At 54.8% G+C, this 16,958-nt stretch overlaps 5 protein-coding genes across 5 annotated transcripts; 3 read left to right on the forward strand and 2 right to left on the reverse strand.

Annotated features, from left to right (window-relative positions):
* Positions 1-910: 910 nt before the first annotated feature.
* On the forward strand, positions 911-2,523 carry ISF_03639 (UV excision repair protein Rad23; the record flags this gene model as incomplete). Its single annotated transcript, XM_018847245.1, has 7 exons — positions 911-928; positions 1,057-1,104; positions 1,212-1,284; positions 1,341-1,420; positions 1,478-1,804; positions 1,862-2,323; positions 2,395-2,523. 7 exons carry the CDS (start codon positions 911-913, stop codon positions 2,521-2,523), a joined length of 1,137 nt encoding a protein of 378 aa, XP_018705452.1.
* A 594-nt stretch (positions 2,524-3,117) lies between these two features.
* ISF_03640 (Homeodomain-like protein) lies at positions 3,118-4,884 on the reverse strand (the record flags this gene model as incomplete). The annotated part of the gene is made up of 1 exon (XM_018847246.1): positions 3,118-4,884. The coding sequence occupies one exon, from the start codon at positions 4,882-4,884 to the stop codon at positions 3,118-3,120; it is 1,767 nt and encodes a 588-aa protein (XP_018705453.1).
* A 511-nt stretch (positions 4,885-5,395) lies between these two features.
* ISF_03641 (ubiquitin ligase protein BRE1) lies at positions 5,396-7,899 on the forward strand (the record flags this gene model as incomplete). The annotated part of the gene is made up of 4 exons (XM_018847247.1): positions 5,396-5,524; positions 5,817-5,960; positions 6,013-6,070; positions 6,122-7,899. 4 exons carry the CDS (start codon positions 5,396-5,398, stop codon positions 7,897-7,899), a joined length of 2,109 nt encoding a protein of 702 aa, XP_018705454.1.
* A 667-nt stretch (positions 7,900-8,566) lies between these two features.
* Positions 8,567-9,574, reverse strand: ISF_03642 (DUF1183 domain protein; the record flags this gene model as incomplete). The annotated part of the gene is made up of 1 exon (XM_018847248.1): positions 8,567-9,574. One exon carries the CDS (start codon positions 9,572-9,574, stop codon positions 8,567-8,569), a length of 1,008 nt encoding a protein of 335 aa, XP_018705455.1.
* A 1,858-nt stretch (positions 9,575-11,432) lies between these two features.
* Positions 11,433-12,663, forward strand: ISF_03643 (Six-bladed beta-propeller, TolB-like protein; the record flags this gene model as incomplete). The annotated part of the gene is made up of 2 exons (XM_018847249.1): positions 11,433-11,683; positions 11,769-12,663. 2 exons carry the CDS (start codon positions 11,433-11,435, stop codon positions 12,661-12,663), a joined length of 1,146 nt encoding a protein of 381 aa, XP_018705456.1.
* Between the last annotated feature and the right edge of the window lie 4,295 nt (positions 12,664-16,958).

Raw genomic sequence — 16,958 nt, forward strand, 5'->3', positions numbered from 1 at the left:
CGCGCACACGCGCACACGATTTTAACAAGCACGGCGTTGGTGGGGAGGCTTACTTTGTGTTGTAGGGCTTTGTTTTTGGCTTTGGAGTATAGGAGCACGTTGATTTCATAAACGATACATATACGCAAGTTTTTCCCCTTCTTAATTGATGACGCATGTGGGATCTGGCTATCCGTATTCGTAATGGGATGTTATCGTGATGGTTCTCTGCTGACACTCAATCCTGCGACCACACTCTGATAGCAAGCGTGTACGCAATATACGCGGAGACAATTGTCCGTACAATTGTGCAATGTAAGTAGATATGTACCGAGTACAAACACGCACAATACAAATGATTCGTTGCCGTGTTGTGAGGAAAGGAGCTGCCCCACCAGACTTCGTCGTCAGTGGGTGATGCCTAGCCACATCAGCCACAGGTGATATGGAAGCTACCTCTAACAAGTTCGAGAAGCGAGGCAGTATGCTTTACTTCACCCTACTTTCAGCTGTATCGCAAGAAAATGAAACTCCCTGAAGATTACATAGGTTGAAACTAAGCAGCACTGTCCGATTAGCCGATATTTGATTGTGAACTGTGATTTCGTAGTCGACTCGTCCTTCTTATCCTTCCTTAAAAGGTGTCTCGAAGGTCTCCACCACACAGGCCAACGACATCCAGCCAAGTCAAGTCGAACGCCTCCACATCGAAAACGCTGTCAGGCCAGCCGAATGAAACTGCACCACCCAGCCATCATTATTAACCTGCCTTTTGCATGCACAAAACCCAGGTCGACGATCTGTCCCTCGCACCGCCGTCCTAGCAGCTCTCCTCGACCGGCCTCTTCCACCCGCCGTTATATTTCTTGCACTCTGCTGTTCTTTGTTCCCGCTGCCGCAGCCGTCCAGCTGCTCCAAATAACCGCCCATCATGAAGGTCACCTTCAGAGTATGTTTTGCCACCTCGACGATCAACATCGGTTCGGGCGATACGGGCACGCCATGCCGCGACCGCCCAGCCGCGGAACGCACATTGACACGACGCGACACCGAGAAGCTGACTACCGTCTTGCGCAGGATCTGAAACAGCAAAAGTTCACCCTTGAAGTCGAGCCCACCGACCTGGTAAGCCAGCTGCCGCTGCCCCCCCGAGGCGGCTACGTCTCCTCGAGGCGCTTGCTGCCCGACTACCACCAACCTGATCCCGCGATACTAAACCTGATTTTACATAGATCTCTGCCGTCAAGGAAAAGATTTCGGCCGAGAAGGGATGGGAGCCCAAACATCAGAAGCTCATCTACTCCGGTACGGACCATCGAACCCCGCGTCATCTGCCCCGCCATTCCTAACCAACTCTTCAGGCAAGATTCTCAAGGATGAGGAGACGGTCGCCTCGTACAACATTGAGGAGAAGGGCTTCGTTGTCTTCATGGTGAACAAGGTAGGGCTCCTTCTCGTCGTTTCTGTTTCTCGCGCAAGCTTCTAACCTGCTCCTCAGCCCAAGGAAAAGCCAGCCACCGCCGCGTCCTCGGCCGCCGCTCCCCCCGCGACGCCGGCCCAGCCCGCCACAGGCACTCCCGCCATCCCAGCTGCTCCCAGCCAGTCGTCCGCCCAAAGTACTGCTCCCCCTGCCACACCAACTCCCAACCGCAGCACCGATGCCGCGGCCCCCGCAGGCGGCGACTCGGCCGGCCTCACCATGGGCGCCGAGCGCGCAGCGGCCATTACCAGTATGGAGGCTATGGGCTTTGAGAGAAGCCAGATCGAGGCCGCCATGCGTGCTGCCTTCAACAACCCCGACAGAGCCGTCGAATACCTCTTGACAGTACGCGCACTTTCCCTTCGCCTTTAAATGCTTTAACTTGACTAACTGATATGCCAGGGTATCCCCGACAACATCCAGCAAGAGCAGCAGGCTCGCCAGGCTGCTGCCGCCGCCCCCACCCCGGCTGCTCCCCAGACTACACAGTCACAGACCGGTGGCGACGAGGAGGGCGGGGGCGTCAACCTGTTTGATCTCGCCGCTCAGCACGGTGGCTCTGGCGGATCGCGTGGCGGCAGCGGCGACGCCAGCGGCGCCGCGGCTGAGCTTGGAAACCTGGACTTCCTGCGCACTAACCCTCAGTTCCAACAGCTCCGCCAAGTTGTACAACAGCAGCCCCAGATGCTGGAGCCTATCCTGCAACAGCTCGGTGCCGGCAACCCTCAGCTGGCCCAGCTCATCGCCTCCAACCCAGACGCTTTCCTTCACCTCCTCGGCGAGGATGCCGAAGACGACGTACCCCTACCTCCTGGCGCCCAGGCCATCTCCGTCACTGAGGAAGAGCGCGACGCTATTGAGCGAGTACGTCACCGACCCCTTCCCCCTTGTCATTACTCTTGTTTTTGCTGTTCGATGCTAATTTACTCTCGCAGCTTTGCCGCCTCGGCTTCGACAGAGACCAAGCTATCCAGGCTTACTTTGCGTGCGATAAGAACGAGGAGCTTGCCGCCAACTTTTTGTTCGACCAGCCCGAAGACGATTCGCCACCCGCGACCCAATAAAGGAGGATGACAGCGAGCGTGGGATTTTGTTTTACGATAATGAGAAAGAAGGTTTTTGTTACCCGACAAGGGAAAACTTTATCAATTGCTAGTATTAGTTTTGACCAATCTTGCTCTTGAACGGCACAAGCTTGAGGGCTTGATGACAGCGGCTGGCGCCCGATCGTGTGACAGGTAGCGTTCGTTTGAAAAGTAATCTAGCGAGAAATCGGAGCTTTGATGCGCGATTGATTGAATTTATTCCTGTCTAACGATAATCAGAAACGCTATACTATCATCTCCAGATCTCTCTCTCTCTCTCTCTCCTCTGTACAGACAAAAGGAAGTAATAACCCATTAGGGCAATCAGGGTATCGATTCCATTATAAACAAGCGCAACGAGGCCATCACCAGCAAAAAAGGCGAAACAATAACTGTGCCCTTTTAAAAGCAAGAAGCAGAAACAAAACCAAAGATACTTGCGCCAAATCCAATGCAATTCATGCTCGTCCGAATCCAATAATCGTGAGCTCATCCAAACTCTATTTGCCAGAACAGCAACAAAAGCAGCGCAAGGGGAAACAACCAGAGAAAAGCTGCGTGTGCGTTTCCGTTTTACCCTTCGTTGACAATGGGCTCGCCATTGAGGCCGTACTGGACCGCCTGCTTGCCCTTCTTCCCGCCCCTGCCCTTCTTCTTCTTCTTGGCGTCCGCCTCGTCGTCCTCGGCGAAGAGCTCCTCGCGCTTCTTGCGCATGATCTCGGCCTGCTCGTCCGCGACGCGCTTGCGCTCCGCCTCGTAGCCCTCCTCGACGCGGCGGTGCTCTGCCATGATGTCCTCGACGGGCTCGAAGCGGGCGCCCGTCAGCGCGCGATACTCGTCCAGGTCCATGCGGGTCGTCTTCTCGCCGACGAGCGCGGCGTCGACGCGCGCCGGGTCGCGGCGCTCCTCGCGGTTGAACTTGAGCTTGACGTGGCGCCGCTGCTTGCCTGGGAACATGTGCGAGATCATCTGGAACTCGGTGCCGAACATGGCGAGGCCGCGGTAGAAGAGCTCCGTCTCGGCGTCAGTCCACAGGTTGGGGCCGCGCAGCTTCGAGGTGGTCATGAAGGAGGAGCTGGTGATGAGACGCGTGAAGTCGTTCTCCTCGATGGTCTCCATGTCCTCGCCGGCGTGCGCGGCGGCGGCGCGCGCGTGCCGGTCCATGATGAGGGAGCTCTGGTCGACGACGATCTGACCGTCGACGATGCGGAACTGCGGGCCGGCCGGGGCGGGTCCGCCGCCGCCGCCGCCGCCGCTGCCGCTGGGGGCTGCCGCGGCCTCGCCGTTTGCGCCCGGCGTCGAGGAGCCGGGCGTGCCGGCCTTGATGCGCTCCACCTGCTCGTCGAGGGGTGTTCCGGAGCGCGAGCCGTCTCCATTGAGAGTCAAGCCTTCCTTACTGAGCTTGGCTTGCACACGTGCCTGGCGCTCGCGCTCGCGGAGCTCGTCGTGACGGCTGAACTTCTTGCCAATGTGCAGGTCGCGCGTGAGGTCCGACATCTTGAGCGTCTGCAGATCGACCATTTTGTTCTCAGAGTCGTCGGGTGTAGTGGATCGTGCTCGTCTCGCTCGGGCGGGAGCCTTGTCAGCGGCCGCGGCCGCCGTACTCCTTTTCCTAGGCTTCGCAGCGACGGGGGCTGCTTCACCTTCGATGACGGCGGCCTTTCTTGTTCGCTTCCTTGGTCGCGCAGTGGTTGCCTCGCTATCTTCGGCAGCCGCCTCGGCGGTCACGGCTGCTCGGCGCCTTGACCTCGTGGCCTTCGGCGCGGCGACGGCCGGGGCCTCGGCTTGCGCCTCTGGCTGTGATTCTGATGCGGATGTAGAAACCTGTTGTTCTGTCGATGGCGGCGTTTCCAGTTGCCGTATCTCAGCTGGAGGCTGCGTTTGTGCGGCTTGTGAGGCTCGTCTTTGTCGGGTCTGACGCCTCGTGGCTGGCGCGCTGTCGACTTCCTTCGCAACCGTGACAGGACTTTCTACGGGGGTGTCCTCGGAAATGGCCTCGATGTTGCTTCTAGCAGCCTCGGCTAATTGCTTGTACGTTGCCGCATCTTGTATGGGTTTGGATGTGGACGCCGCGCTTGACCGGCGACGCGGCTTTGGTTGTGAAGGCTCGGGTGCGGTGAAACGGTCGGCGGGTTGGGGCTCTAAGACCGAGTCCGACGGTCGTTGAAGTTCTGGAGCCTCGACAGGCAATTCCTCGACGACCTCGTCAATCGATACGGGCGGCTCAACGGGCTTCACAACTGGGGCAGGTGCCGGCGCGGGTGCGGCTGGTCGTGCTCTGGCTGACGGAATCTTAGGTTTGAAGGCGGGCGCGCCCTTTTTCTTGAACATGGAACTCATCGTGGGTGATTATTGAATATTTGGCTGTCGATAATGTTGGCTTTTGGAATATGACCCCTTGTTACATGTCGGGTGGGCTTCGGCTGGTCACCGTTATTTCTGGCTTGCTACATTCATCTGCCGTTCAGAGAAATTGCTGAGCGGGCATCGCGATAGCCAGTTTAAACGGAGTTTAGCCGCTGCAAGGAGGCGATAAGAGCCACGCAGCAGTGTGGCTAGTGCGCTGCCAGTGGGTCGGCGGTGCATCTTTGATTTGCCAGCCAACTTGGAAATTTCAAACTCCTGGCTTGTCATCAACTTGCCTCTTCACCATCTGCGTCCTCGCGATCTTGTGTATGATCGCCTGCACGGCCAGCTACGGGACGAGACTTGGTTGTGTATCGCATGTTTGACCCAAGCGCTCGCTCTACAGCTCTTCAGCGCGACCAATAAGGGCCCCCCTATTGGCGCTATTCTGATGCCTGCAGTGACGACCCCTTCGACGTCGCCTCGTACCTCCACGATTGTCAAGATGGAGGACAGGAAGAGGCCCGCCGTTGGCAGCGCCGATGACCTTGCGCCGCCGAGTAAGAGGGTTGCCATCAATGGATCCAAGCCCAGGGACGATGCTCCCGAGATGAAGGAGGAGAGCTGGATTGAAGTAAGTGTCGCGCGACACCCTCTACATCCCCAACCCAATGTTTTTGCGCCTTCTGTGGGCTGTGAACCCTTGTCCAAGGAATAGCGACACCTTCAATATTCCTGTTCTATCGCTTTCACCCGCGTTGGGTCGGTGCTGCGATGTTTACGTACAACGTGCGCATCTTATGCACGCGCTTCATGCCACATGCCCGTTTCACCCGCGCACACCGACCCGATTGCCGCAAAAAGCCATCAGAAGCAAGGCAAATATCATCAAATTTGCCTTCAATGCTAACCCAATTTTCTTGAAGGCGTATACAAAGGGCGCCATTTATCGCCAGATGCAAGAATATAGTCGCAGAGCCGCCACCGCAGAATCACGATTGGAGGAAGTACATAAACGAGCCGTTCACCACGATGATCACATCCGGATTATTGATGCATGGTGGCAACAAGTAAGCAAAGAGCTGGACGATTTTGACCACCAGAGTCTAACACGTGTGCCAGGTTCTCGAAGAAATCGAGTTGCTAGCCGACCCCTCTCTTGCGAGCAAAAAGCTGGATGGTAACACCGCATTCTTCCTGAATTGAGTGGCTCGGACACTAACATCTACAGGCCCACCGTTCTTAAGCAGCGTTTCTTTCAAAGATTTGCAACACTTCCAAAGTCACCTGCAGGACAAGGGGAAAGCTATCAAGAATAAGACAGAAGACCTTCTGCAGCGAGTCGCCGCACTTCGAGGAGAAGTAAAGCCCGAGACGGCAACGCTAGAAGGGAAAATAACAGGGCTCCTCGCCTCTCAAAAAGATTATCTTCTTAAATTGGATCGACTAAACAGCGAAAAAGATACACTATCAGAGCAGCTCAACACAGCTACACTGCGATATTTCAAGGCTGAGAAGAAGCTGGATCGTGCCAAAAGTTCACAGGTGCAGAAGTTGGAACAGCAAGCCTTCGCCAATGCCACACGACCACCCTCTGCTACAAAGGAAAGCTCAGAAGAGCCTACGCCTTCTAATGGCGCAGGAGCAGAGCTACTCTTAAAGTATGAGGAAACTGCGGCAGCGGCTACGAAGCAGAAGGAGCAACTCGACAACCTACTGGGGGAGGTACGAACTTTGCAAGAAGAAAACTCGACACTTAAGGCCAAACGCGAGTCCTGTTCAGATGAGGAGTTTGTCAGGACCGACGTTTTCAAGCAATTCAAGGGCCAAAACGAAGAGCTTATCAAGCGCATCAACAACTTGGAGGCAACAAACAAGCAGCTTCGAGAAGAGGCTGAAAAGCTACAAGCCGAACGAACGACATTCCGATCACAACTGGAAACTGAGGCTAGCCAAGTTGCTGCAGAGTTGGAAGCAGACATTGCTGCCAGAGATCAGGATCTCGCACGTGTTCGATCGGCTCGAGATGAGATTCTAGCTGAGAACACGCAACGAAAAGTTAGCATGGAGCAAGAAAGGCAGTCTTTGAAGCATATGAAAGACCTCGTATCTGCGAAGGAGGACCGCATTTCTGCGTTGGAGTCTGAGATCGCAAGATTGAGACCAGCTTCCGCCGAGCAAGTCACAACGGACCTTTCTGAAATGGATGAGGATGAACTTCGCCAGAAATTTAAGAAACTGGAGAAGGATTTCCAGGCCATTAATCATGAATTGCCGTCGATAGAAAAAGCATTCAAGAAGATGAGGGACTTAGGGCAGACGAGAGTCATGGACTTTGCAGGACTGGAGGAGAAGATGCAACTACTAATGGCGGAAAAGAACAAGGCGGACCAGAAGTACTTTGCGGCGCGCAAAGACGCCGATACGCGAAATAACGAAATACGATCCTTGCGCCATCAGAACAGCAAAAGCGCCGAGCTTATTGCGCAGTTGAAGGATCTCGAGGCGCAAAATCGCACGTTGCTCGGCAATTTGGAAAAACAAATGAGTGACTTGCGCCTAACAAACGCCACTCTAGTGGTTGAGAACAAGAAGATGGAGGCCGCCACCGTGGATGGGACGCGTCGCGTCGAGTCGTTGAATAAGCAGATTGCGGAGCTCTCAAGTTTGGTGAAGGCGAGAGATTCGGCATCGGCCGTTATCAAGGAGAGAAATACTGTGCAAGAGACCGAGGTGGAGAAGCTCAAGGTGCGAATTGAGCATGCGCAGAAGGACCGGGATAATTGGAGAAGCAAGGCGCTGAGCAACTCATCGGAGGAAGAGGAAATGTTGCGAACATTTGCTCTTTGCACCATTTGCCGGAACAACTTCAAGAATACAGCGCTCAAGACGTGCGGTCATCTCTTCTGCAGCAAGTGCGTGGAAGACCGCATCAGCAATCGCATGCGCAAGTGTCCAAGCTGCTCCAGAGCGTTTGATAAAATGGACGTCATGCCTGTTCATCACTGATGTTGTCCCTTTCGAATACGAGAGCATACGAGAGCTGCGCGATCACGGAGGATGGCCCAAGGGAGCAAGGGGCAATTTAGCGATGGGATGATATCGATTTCCCGCAAGCAGGGTATGGAGAGAAAGCATGACGGCTGTTGACGAGCTATTTTATTCCGATTCACACTGCAATATGGCGTTTTACGGCACAAAACAAAGAATGGAGTTATTTTTTTCTTGGAATTTATTGCTCTGTATATTTTTTTGGACTTTGGGAGTTTGCCTCTTTCTTCTCCTGGCGGGGAACTGAGCTGTATACTACTTGTGTACCTGTGTGGTTTTTTTGTACAATGAATCTGGGCGAGCAAAGGATAGTGAGGGGTGCTCTTTTTTCTTCTTCCTGGTGTATGAGGTGTATAAAGGCAAAGATGGGCTTTTTTTTTCCTATGGCATCAGGGATTCGGCGCTTCAATCGATGGACAAACGAAGGGAGGTGTTTGGCATGATTTGGATAAAGAAATAAATATTAGTAATTGATGATGAGCACTGGCTGTGAAGTGAGTTTTTGGTATTGTACAAATAAGTCATTGTAGCTACTGCGACACATTTTTGTCGCTCTCGCCCTCCTGGTACTTGGACTTGCCCACAAATGAATGATTTGAAGAAGCATCGTGGTGTGGTGATTCTCTCATCTGCGCCTAGTCGAGCCGAAGCCGGTGCTCTCGTGCCTATCGCCGGAGCCACCCCCGCGGGTGCGGCCGGAAGACGACGAGGGGCCAGCCCAGGAGTCGCCGCCGCCCCATCGCGAGCCGGAGGCGCCGTAGTTGTTGCCGCCCCAGGGCGAGTAGTTGTTCCGGTTGTTGTCGCGGTTGCGGCCGCCGGCGAGGTAGGAAGCGGCGGCGCCGCTGGCGAGACCGGTCCAGAAACCGGGCCTCCAACCCTGCTGCTGCTGACTGCTGCTGCTGCTGCTGCTGCTGCTCGATGACGGCTTGTAGCTGTTGTCCGAGCCTGGATAGGGCGGCGGAAGATCGTTGCGAGGACCCCAGCCGCCGCCGCCTCCCGGACCATCACCACCACCGCCGCCGCCACCGCCTCCATATCGTCTAGTCGTGTGTCCTTGTCTTCTGTTGTTGCCAGATCCGGCCACGCACGCCGAGTACGCGATCCACGCAAAGACGCCCACGAAGACGAGCGCAAACAGCCACGCCGAGGCGTCCGCACCGCCACCCAGCCCACGTCCTCCGCCGCGCGCCAGCTCCGGGTAGCGGCGCTCGCCCTGGTCCGTGAGGGCGAGGGTGTACTCGACGCCGCAGCTGCCCTTGAGCACGTACGGGTCGTCTGCGGACGCGTAGCCCTCGCAGACGACGTCTGTGGCGCCGAGCCGGAGCTCCGGCGGCAGCGAGGCCTCGCAGCTCCACTCGACGTCCTCGTCGCCGTAGGAGGACCCTTGGTTGGTGCAGCGCATGAGGTCGACGGCGTGCAGCGCGCAGAGGGCGCGGTCGGGGGAGACGCACCGCAGCTGCGGGATGGCGCGGACGCGGCGGTGGGTGGTCTTGGCGCCGCCGCCGCGGACGGTGAGCGTCTGCACGGAAGAGAGCAGCACGGCCTTGTCGGAGGGCGGCGGGCGCTTGGCCGCGGCGGTGGCGGGGAGGCCGAGGCCGAGAGGGAGGAGGAGGAGGGCACGGGCGATGTGCATGATTTCTTGCAAGCGCGGTTGGAGAGGGCAGGAGGTTGAGGTTGATGGGGAAATTTGATGACGCCGTTTGTTCTCTGTGGCCAGGTGGGTAGCGTATAAGAGGCAGCCCTATATCAGCCTTGTCCCCAGCAGATACGATAGATCAGTCGAGACAGATTTTTGCAAAATTTGTAGGAATCCTGGGTATATTACTACAAGAGCCTGTGAATAGAAAAACAAAAAAAAAAGAAGTTCATGAAAAGGTGCGGCTGATGATGGTGTCGCAAAGAGTCACCTCTCTTCTAGAGGACACCATGTCCATTGTGGCCAAGGCGGCAAGACGGGGACGCGATGACGAATGGAGTGCGCAGCCAGCCGCCACGCATGCTCTTTGTGAGAAGAGAGGCTATTCTTTTCTTTTCTTGGGCTTACCAGAGACTGGTCTGTTTTGTGCAACGGGCGAAAACGAAAAAAAAAAATTAAAATTGCCCATCGTGAGAGCACGGGCGGCGCGTACACTGAGTTAGTATGCGAGTGATGAGTATGTGAGTGATGAGTATGTGAGTGATGAGTATGTGTGATGAGTACGTGAGTGACGAGTACGTGAGTAGAGATGAATGTAGCCGCCAAGCAAGGCCGTCACGGGTGGCTCGAATTGCAAGCGTCGACCAGATTAGTTACCTAGAAGAAAAGAAGTGTGTTGCAGCAAGTCAGTCAACGTTTGGTATCCATGAGCATATTGTTGGTGCATGTCTCTTTGAGACTGTTTGATGCCGCGACGCCGGGTTAAAAGCCTACCTATGTACTTAATAGCCGGAGGAGGCGCAGGCATGTCGCTTTTACTCTTTCCTTCCAAGAATAGCGATAACACCAAGGTCAATAAGGCAAGCGAGTCGCCAAATTGACTACTGGCACTATAAAGGTATAAAGGGCTCATACCCAGTATTTCGGCATAGCCGCCGTTCAATGAAGTTTCCTCAGGGCCCGCATAGGTATCATCAATGCGCTCAAACCCCTGGCCGCTGGTCGTACCAAGCAGCGATGGATATTGCTGCCAAGAAGAAGCAGGCTCGTGGCTCATGCAGGTGCAATCGTGTTCTTTTATGTTTTTATGTAGTCATGATTACAGCCTCGTGAGAAGCGGTTGTATGTGATGGTGAGTGAGGTGATCGACAAGACCAAGACAAATGCACCCTGGTGGTGATCTTGGTTGGACATGCAGCTCTTGGTGGGATTGATCGTCCACAGTAACCAACTGCTTGAACACACCAACAGACTTGGCCAGCCAATCTAGACTCGCGCCAAGCCACGATGCCGCGCAACATGAGGCCATGTCGGTCGGCCCACCAGGCCCAAGTTTCAAAGCCATCATGCCCAGCCTGCATGGCTCATAACTAGTTGGGACAAGACTCAAGACTCACTGACACGCTCCTTGACTCGCTCGTCTAATAACTAACTAGTGGGCGGCCTGCATGAGATGCCGCCGCTGAGAAATGGCAGATTGACTCGTCCGGCCGCGGCTATCCCACCAACCGTATCCCACACGCTGCTATCCCACTCCCCTTGTTATTACAAACCTCTCAACCAAAACAAGCACCTACAGGCTAGGTACAGGCGAATTTTCCGAGTAATGATCGACCGTCGACAGATTGATAATTTGTCTCGTTATTGTATATTCATAGTAATAGAATGCATTTTAAAGTTTAATGCGCAGTCATGTCGCGCCCTATAAGATTGATGCCATCCGCTCCTCGAACCATCACCCTCGTTCAGCAGCACAGTCGTCCAAAGGAATTCAGTCTTTTCATCTACCTTACCTCCTCCGTTCTCTACCGACGCGCTCCAACTACTATATTCACATACGCACATCACAGCCATCATGGTCTCTTCTTCTCTCCTGCTCGCCCTCATCCCGGCCGTGGCCGCCGGACCCCTGGCCTGCAAGGCTCCCGCGGATGCTCAGCCGCCTACCGCCTGCAAGGCCCCCGCGCCGAAGCCGCCTGCCGCCTGCAAGCCCAAGCCGGCCGCGTCCGCCTGCACGGCCCCGAAGGGCGGCTTCACCATCAAGGCCAAGAGCCTGTACCCCGAGAACGCCGACTTTGACACCTCCCGATGCGTCACTTACATCTCGTACGTTTCAAAAAAAAAAAAAAAAAAAAAAAAAAAAAAAAGGGAAAAAAAAAGTATAGGCACCTTCCACTAACACAAAAGACAGGAACCTGTACAACAGCACCGTCACCGTCTACGACGCCGCCAAGAACGACGTCACCAACGTGCTCACCTTTGACGGCATCACCAACGAAAAGGCCTTCCACATCTCCGGCGTGCAGCGCGACGACAAGCACGACATGCTGACCATCAGCGCCAACGCCGGCGCCGCCTTCGACACCCAGGGCGGCGACATCTCCGGCTCCAACATGCTCCTCCAGTACAACTTGACCGCCGGCGCGCTCGCCTGGCAGAAGGACCTGACCTTGACCTCCAATGGCGTCTACGGCGGCTTCCAGGACATGGAGCACGACGCTGCCGGCAACGCCTTCGTCATCGGCACTTTCCCGAGCAGCATCCTCAAGGTCAGCGCCGACGGGAACACGGTCGATGAGTGGTTCGTCTCCAACAAGACGGGCGTGACCCCCAAGCCGCACGGCTTCACCGGCATCGCCAAGTTTGACGACTCGCGCCGCGTGCTCGTCACCGACGGCGAGACCGGCCAGCTGCTCAAGTTCGACCTGGCCGCACCCAAGGGCGTGCCGGTGGTTGTGCCGATCGGCGACGAGAAGATCGGCGCGGACCTGGACGGCGCGTACCTGCCCCCGCTGCACAAGAACACGGTGCTGCTGGTCTCGGACAACACGCTCGGCACGGTGGTGCTGCGCTCCAAGGACGGCAATTGGGACGCGGCCGAGAGGCTCGGCGTCGTCCCCAAGCCGGCGGCGGACACGGAGGGCTTCGCCGTGGCGACGGTGCAGATTGCCGACAGAATCTATGCCGTCACTGAGTACTTTGGCGACGCTCCGGACCCCAAAAACGCTACCGACACCAGAACTCTCCTCAGAGAGGACTACCCCTGGTACGACATCACCGATGACGTTCAGAAGTTGCTTAAGTGAGGGGGGCAAATTGTTTGTAGGATAGTGGCTTGGCCATGCTCAGTTCTAGATGAGCGGTCCTCGCTTGATCAACATGGTATTCAAAATTTATTGGACCTTTTGCGCTGTGAAATCTTTAAACACACTCTTTTCAACTTCTACCACAATGTGTTCTACCTCCATGTTAAAACTTCCCAGCAGTGCAGTAAACAGTCGGCAAGAGTGAAAGTGCCTGGGTGAGGTCAGCTACGAATATGAGCACCCGATTCCATCCGATGTTCTCCGGTATTTCTTCGGGACAATGATAATTATAACCAACCGGTGGCATTTCGTGTTCACTGCAGTAGCCAACGATGTCAAGGTCAAACATGAGGGCGTGGTCATTAAGAGAAGTGAGATTATTCCCGGGGGTGTAGATATGGCATGCTGTGCAACCACTTCGATCATGCAGGTGGCCAAGTGCAGGGCGTTGCCGTCGATCCTTTACCGCGTCAATTTAGCCACAGAATGCGACCATATTCATTATAAGAAATGCATAAGCAAATAGTTTTCGTACGAACGGCGCATATCCCACGAGCGAGGTTGCAAGAGACGAGCTACCCTGGAGCTGGATCTGGACCACCACACGTGAGCAACGAGGGTACACGAATGAACGAATGAACGGGACGAGGTGTACGGAGCACTGCACGACAGGCAAGATGATCATGGCCTTTTCCATGGTGTTGGGGTGTTACTACGATCTGCAGTTGACGATATAGAGAGCAAGTCCGTGGTAGCACGAGGTCGCGCAGAAAAAGCTGGCAGGAAATCCATGTATGCAGAAAACCGACACGGCGGGTCAGGACGGGGGGCACAATGTACAATGAAGCAGGATGAGGCATGGCTGCGATGAGAGGACTGTGATACACGAAGGCCGTAGTACGAGATGCTGCACATACAGAGATGGGAAGACGCCGGGTTGGACCTGGGGATCCGACGTGTAACAGTAACAGGATGAGAGGAACCTGAAATATTAGGCGAATTGCGCGTCAAACAGTCTCAGCGAGTAACTAAAGAGACCCAAACCATGAGAAAAGGGCGAATATCGAGTGAATCGTGTTTCACGTTCCATGCATGTGGTTTGCTGCTTGGTGTGGATGCCCGAGACGACAAGAGGGGAGGAATTCTTGGGGCGCGCCAAGACAAGACACGGCAAGATACATGCAGAGAGGAGGGAATATTCTAGAATCGAGGCTAGATGCAGGAAAAATGATTGCGCATAGGGATTTGATTAATGTCCATCACTTTAGAAGAAGAGAACCCAAGTGAACTTGGGAAGAGAGAAGAGGCAGCTGAATTCAACAGGGGACCTCTGACTCTGACGGGGCGTGCGCCCGGCTCGGACACTTGGACGGACCCGAACCCGGGAAAACTGGGTCAGCCCTGGGACGGTTCTGGGGTCAGGGTGCGTGTTGGGAGGAAAGAAGGTTTTATTTTCTTGTGTCAAGGGAAAGTTGCGACTCCTTTGGAGAGCATCGTACCAGCAAAAGCTGGATTCCATGCTCGTGTTAAAAATAGAGGGAGCCTGATAGGGTGTGGCAGAGTGACGAGACGGTGTGCTCGCTTCTCGAGTAAAACAAAAAGACAGATTGGACGGCTGGCCAGGTCGAGGGAGGGGGTGGTGTGCAATCGAGTGTGCAGTTACAGTACATATGTATGACGCACTCGGCGTACGGACACAACATTCATCATGCACAAGGTGAAGCAAAAATCATACGTGTTGCGCAAGGGTCAGCGAGGTGGTTCCCGTCTCCCCGGCACAAGTACTCCATGACGAGCAGCTTGTAACCTCTTCTGAAGCGTATGTACGGTACGGAAAGAGAGAGAGAGAGAGAGCAAACACTGCAATGATACGAACCCGGCCGCCGGAGATTGCGGATCAAGTTGTTGACGACTTGCCACGCGGACACTGGGCTTCATGTCGGTGTCTATTGCCGGATTGGTACCGGCCGGTGCAAGGCTGTGAAGGAGCGTGGCTGGCATTTTCCACTATTATAACAAGACTCTTGGCAGGCGGTGGTGTTGAACGATACCTAAACCTCGGGTGACGTTACGTAGTTGCCCTACTCTATACAGTAACATTGCGCGATGGCGCAGGGTAGCCGGACAAAGCAGCGTCCCGGCCTCTTTTTTTCCATCTTGAGTCGTCTTCATCATTGTACCTTAAAAAAAAAAAAGAAACACCCCTGAATATCTGATGAGAGAAGAAACGACAGCGTTATCAAGGGCTAGCTAGTAAGATGAGAACGGCTGACTGCTGGGTACAGATCCCAGAGGCGTCGTTTAAACCATACGGACCCCACAACGCAGTGGATGACGATTATTGAAGATTTTGATGTTGTTGATTACTGACATATTTAATTTTTGAATCTTTAAATTGCTATTTAGGTTGACAAGTTGAATCCTAGTGGCCATTTGGTGGCTGGCGGACTTGGTCAGAGTCCGGCGGGCCGTTGGCTGTAATAAGCGTGAACAATCAGGCAAGGTTAGTATCGAGGGATGAATGATGTACAACATATGTAGCCAGGTGTTGTGTCAACTTTGACGAGTCCGACTGTGATGGCGACACTGAATGCTAACAAGGCTATGTAGGCTGAATGAAACTCTGATTTTATGACACCACCTTTTCTTATGATTGTTTGTTTGGTGGCGCTGGTGCCTACACGGCTGCCTGTGCCGTGTGGCGGTTTAGTTGAGGTCCACTGTAGACGGCTGGCGGAACTGTGGCTTCAATGGCGGGTTTCGCTCCTTCAGCGGTCAGCTGTCAATAGTTGACCTTCAGCGGACTCTTCCAGCGGACTAATGGCCTGCAAGGCTGCCAAGACGACTCTGGGTTTGGTGCATCGTATTCCGCGTATAGCTCACCTTGTACATGACCATCACCAACAAATCACCCACCATCAATCCCCAATCCCCAATCCCCAATCCCCATGCACTATCACTGTCACCATCACCGCTGGCCACCACCCACAGGCCACCAGCTTCCATTTCCACCACATATGGCCGGCCATATTAAAAAAAAAAGAGAACTCCGCACACACCCCCATCCATCTTCAGCATCTCTCGGCGCCCCTCCATCCCATCTCCATCTGCTGCCATCTCTCTTACTATCGAACTCGCCTCGTTTGGCTACGTAAGATAGCAGCATTACTGGCCAAGTACGGACATCCATCTAATCAAACCCACCCACCCGCTGTTTCTTCCGTTGCTAACCCGGCCGTTGATGACTGAATAGCTAGCGCTTCTCCTTCCCACGCAAACAGGAACATCCATTCGAAGCCGTCTCTCACGCCGCGCCTGTTTGTTCGGGTCCCGGACTTCTCCTCGGGCCCATGCCTCAACCTCAGACCGACCTGACTACGCACGTCCGCACCTTAAAACTCTCGTCCACGCCGGCTAGCTAACTCGCGACCCCCTCTGAAATCTGACTCTGCTCCCCCGCCAGGCTCCTGGCTCCTACCTCCCCTCGCACGGCCCGGTATAATACATGGGCGTCCCAGACAATCGCCTCCCACACCACACCCCTCCCCTCCAGTCTCTCAACTTGCCCGACTCCGACTCCGACTCCCCTACTTCTCATTCTCTTCGCCATTGCTACTTTTTTGTCCTCTTCCTCGACATCCTCGACGACTTCAACTCGAATCTCATTCCGTCGCCTCGCTCTTCACCTTTAATCTTACCTAGCCACCGTCACCCATCCGTCACACACCCAAGGGACCCAACACACACGCCCCCTCGACGAACGCCCTCTATTTCTGTCTTGTCTCACATTACACCACTGCGCCAGTTTATACATTTCGTCTCTCCCTGGCCCAAAACAGGCAACCGGCGCGCTTCATCAATTGCTACCAAAATTAATCACTTTACAACATACATTGCGTGCCAGTCCCACGTTGCCTGTCTGTTGTGACTTGTGACTCGCCTGCCACAACCGCGGCCTGCTTTCGCTTCACTTGCGACTGCGCTCAAGCTCTCTGTTAGTCTTGCTCCCCGAGTTGTCTATTCTGACTAAGACATGCCACCATATTTCCCACCTCTCTGAACGTCCCTCCTTGCATATTTGTGTTGTCCTCTGCGCTTTTACCCTTCCCGCTTGCCATCCAGAGCTGACCTTTGCGACATTGTTTGCTCTAGCTCCCGCCGACCCTTTGTTACGCCCGCGCCAGAATTCTCGTCCCTCGGCGCTGGCAATCCCCGGCTGCCCTTTCATCTCGCCCACCCGTGGCTTGAAGCTGCCGACTTCAACTCGCATCTAGCTTCACTCACTCGCTTCGCAG

Source organism: Cordyceps fumosorosea (assembly GCF_001636725.1).
Source record: "Cordyceps fumosorosea ARSEF 2679 chromosome Unknown scaffold_7, whole genome shotgun sequence".
In the NCBI taxonomy this organism is placed as follows: Eukaryota; Fungi; Ascomycota; class Sordariomycetes; order Hypocreales; family Cordycipitaceae; genus Cordyceps; species Cordyceps fumosorosea.